General features: G+C 41.8%; 1 protein-coding gene across 3 annotated transcripts in view; it reads right to left on the bottom strand.

Annotated features, from left to right (window-relative positions):
* Positions 1–3,551, bottom strand: part of SEC23A (Sec23 homolog A, coat complex II component) — a 65,158-nt gene that overhangs the window by 42,553 nt on the left and 19,054 nt on the right. For all 3 annotated transcript variants that reach the window (XM_008063517.1, XM_021715233.1, XM_021715234.1), the window contains one exon: positions 2,860–2,975. In XM_008063517.1, coding sequence (XP_008061708.1) covers positions 2,860–2,975 — 116 coding nt within the window. The remainder of the gene's footprint in view (positions 1–2,859; positions 2,976–3,551) is intronic.

Here is a 3,551-nt window from a genome sequence, read left to right as displayed (position 1 = left end):
CCACTGCACTCCAGTCTGGGTGACAGAGTGAGACCCCAACTCAAAAAAAAAAAAACAAACTAAAAATCTGTGTTGCAATCAATACCATCAAGAAAGTGAGAAAATAACTATAGAAGAAAATATTTGTAAATCACATATCTGATAAGGGATGTGTATCTAATACATACATAACTCAATACAAAGAACATAACACAATTTTAAAATGGACAAATAATCTGAATAAGTTCAAAGAAGATACACAAATGGCTACTACGAACATAAAAGATACTAAGGGCCGGGCACAGTAGCTCAAGCCTATAATACCAGCATTTTGGGAGGCAGAGGCAAGAGGACTGCCTGAGTCCAGGGGTTCTAGACTAGACCGGGCAACTTGGTGAGACTTCGTCTTTACAATATATCAAAAAATTAGCCAGGTGTGGTAGCGTCTACAGTTCCGACTACTTGGAAGGCTAAGGCAGAAGGATCGCCTGAGCCCAGCAGGTTGACACTGGGTGGCTGGCTGTAAGTATGCCACTGCACTCCAGCCTGGGCAACAGAGCGAGACCCTGAATTTAAAAAAAAAAGGTGCTTAACATCACTAGTCCTCAGGAAAATCAAAATCACCATGAGATAGCACTTTATACCTACTTAGGGCAGGTATCATTTAAAAAGACAGAAAATAACAAGTGTTGGTAAGAATGTAGAGAAATAAGAATTCTCATAATTTATTTGGTAGTGATAATGGAAATTGGTACAGTGTCACTTTGGAAAACAGTTTGACAGTTCCTCAAAACATAAGCACAGATTACTATAGAACCCAATAATTTCACTCCTAGGTATATACTTTCAAGAAACAAAAACATAATGTCCACACAAAAATTTGCACAAAATGTTCAAATGTTCATAATAACCAAAAAGTGGAAACAAAACATTGATTAATGAATAAACAAAATGTGGTATATCCATTCAATGGAGTTTTATTAAATGAAGTTTGGATCTCTTTCCTCCCTTTTTACTCAGTAATAAAAAGAAACTAAATACTATTACATCATACAATATGGATGGACTTTGAAAACATTCTGTGGTTGGGCTTGGTGGCTCAGCCTGTAATCCCAGCACTTTGAGAGGCCGAGGCGAGTGGATTGCCTGAGCCTGCGGGTTTGAGACCAGCCCGGGCAACTTGGAGAGACCTCTTCTCTACAATAAGTCAAAAATTAGCCGGGCATGGTAGTGCACACCTGTAGTTCCGGGTCCTTGGAAGGCTGAGGCAGAAGGATCACCAGAGCCCAGCAGGTCAAGGCTGCCGTGGCTGTGAGCGTACCACTGCACTCCAGCCTGGGTGACAGAGTGAGACTCTAACTAAAAAAAAAAAAAAAAAGAAACAAAAACTAAAAGAAAAGAAAACATTCTGTTTCATAATAAAAAACAGTCACAAAAGGTCATAAGATTATATTTATATGAAATGTCCAGAATAGGCGATTAGTAGTTGCCTGGGGCTGAGAAGATGAAGGTAAGAAGGGAGGAGCCGGGCTCGGTGGCTCAGCCTGTAATCCCGGGCCTTTGGGAGGCTGAGGTGAGTGGATTGCCTGAGCCCGCGGGTTCGAGACCCGCCTGGGCAGCGAGACCTCATATCTACAATAAATCAAAAAATCAGCCGGGCGTGGTAGCGCGCGCCTGTAATTCCGGCTACTCGGAAGGCTGAGGCGGAAGGATCGCAGGAGCCCAGCAGGTCGAGGCTGCGGTGGCCGGGAGCGGCCACTGCACTCCAGTCTGGGCGACAGAGTGAGACTCCAACTCAAAAAAAAAAAAAAAAAAAAAAAGAAGGGAGGAAAGGAGGACTGCTAATGGGTACACAGTTACTTTCTAGGGTAATGTAAATGTTCTAAAATCAAATTTTGGTGATGGTTGTTGAGCAATCTGTGAATACACTAAAATAACATTAAACTGTATACTTTAGCCGGGCTCGGTGGCTCAGCCTGTAATCCCGCGCCTTTGGGAGGCTGAGGTGAGTGGATTGCCTGAGCCCGCGGGTTCGAGACCCGCCTGGGCAGCGAGACCTCATCTCTACAATAAATCAAAAAATCGCTGGGCGTGGTAGCGTGCGCCTGTAATTCCGGCTACTTGGAAGGCTGAGGCGGAAGGATCGCCGGAGCCCAGCAGGCGAGGCTGCAGTGGCCGGGAGCAGCCACTTCACTCCAGTCTGGGTGACAGAGTGAGAACCCAACTCAAAAAAAAAAAAAAAAAAAAAAAAAAAAAAAATTGTATACTTTAAATGAAAAAACATACAGTATGTGAATTATACCTCAAAAATGCTGCTAAAATAATAAAAACAAACAATAACTTCAGTATATCAAAATGAGCTTTTTAAACAGAGCTTGTATCTTTATAACTTTGTATTTTAGAAAAAAATTGAAAGTGTACTTTCCTGAGAGGAATATCAAAAACTGTTAACAAACCAGGCACAGTGGCTCATGCCTGTAATCCCTGCACTTTGGGAAGCGGAGGCAAGAGGACTGCCTGAGTCCAGGGGTTTGAGACTAGCCTGGGCAACATAGTGAGACCTCGTCTCTATAATAAACCAAAAAAATCAGCCAGGCATGGTGGAACATGCCTATAGTTCTAGCTACTTGGAAGGCTAAGGCAGAAGGATCACCTGAGCCCAGCAAGTCAAGGCTGTGGTAGCCATGATTATGTGACCGTACTCCAGCCTGGGCAACAGTGAGACACCAACTCAAAAAAATAAAAAAAAAAAAATTGTTAAGAGATGCTGTGTCATAGGATGATGACTTTTTTCCTCCCTCAACTGTCATTATTGGTTAAATCTGTACATTTTCATCATTAATTTATAAGTGTAAAAACTGTAAAAGGTTAAATACATACCCAGTAAGGTTGGGACAGCATTTCATCTCCAGGAGACCTGTCTGATCTAATGCACATGCATAGATGTCAATAACATGGCCAGTTGTAGCAGCTCGATTAGCCAAAGCTTCAAAATGCTACAAAAGAGTTTTAAAAATTAAATCAAAATTTATATATAAAATTATCTATAAATCTTTTTTCCATTTGTAGATAAAAATGATCTAAGAAAGACTAAAAAAAGAAAAAAAAATCAAAATTTTTCTTTTCTGAGTTGGAGGTCTCACTGTCACCCAGACTGGAGTGCTGTTGCATGATCCAAACTCACTGCAACCTCGAACTCCTGGGCTCAAGCAATCCTCTCTCCTCAGCCTCTTGAGTAGCTGGGACCACAGGTGTGTACCAACACACCCAGTATTTTTTGTAGAGATAAGGTCTCACTATGTTACCCAGTATGGTCTCGAACTCCTAGGCTCAAGCAATCCTCCCACATCAGCCTCCCAAAGTGCTAGGATTACAGGTGTGAGCCACCACACCCAGCCCAATTGTAATTTAAATATGATTTGTTCTTATTTAATTTTCGTAAAATGTTCATAAAATGATACAATAATTTCTGTAAGTATAACAGTTTCGCATTTTTTTTTCTTTAAAAGTCACTCTTTCAGCCGGGCTCGGTGGCTCAGCCTGTAATCCCGCGCCTTTGGGAGGCTGAGGTG

Source organism: Carlito syrichta, unplaced genomic scaffold (assembly GCF_000164805.1).
Source record: "Carlito syrichta isolate Samal-C Ts95f unplaced genomic scaffold, Tarsius_syrichta-2.0.1 Scaffold306891, whole genome shotgun sequence".
NCBI classification, from domain to species: Eukaryota; Metazoa; Chordata; class Mammalia; order Primates; family Tarsiidae; genus Carlito; species Carlito syrichta.
The sequence above is the reverse complement of the archived record's forward strand: the minus strand, read 5'-3'. Positions and strand labels throughout refer to the sequence as shown.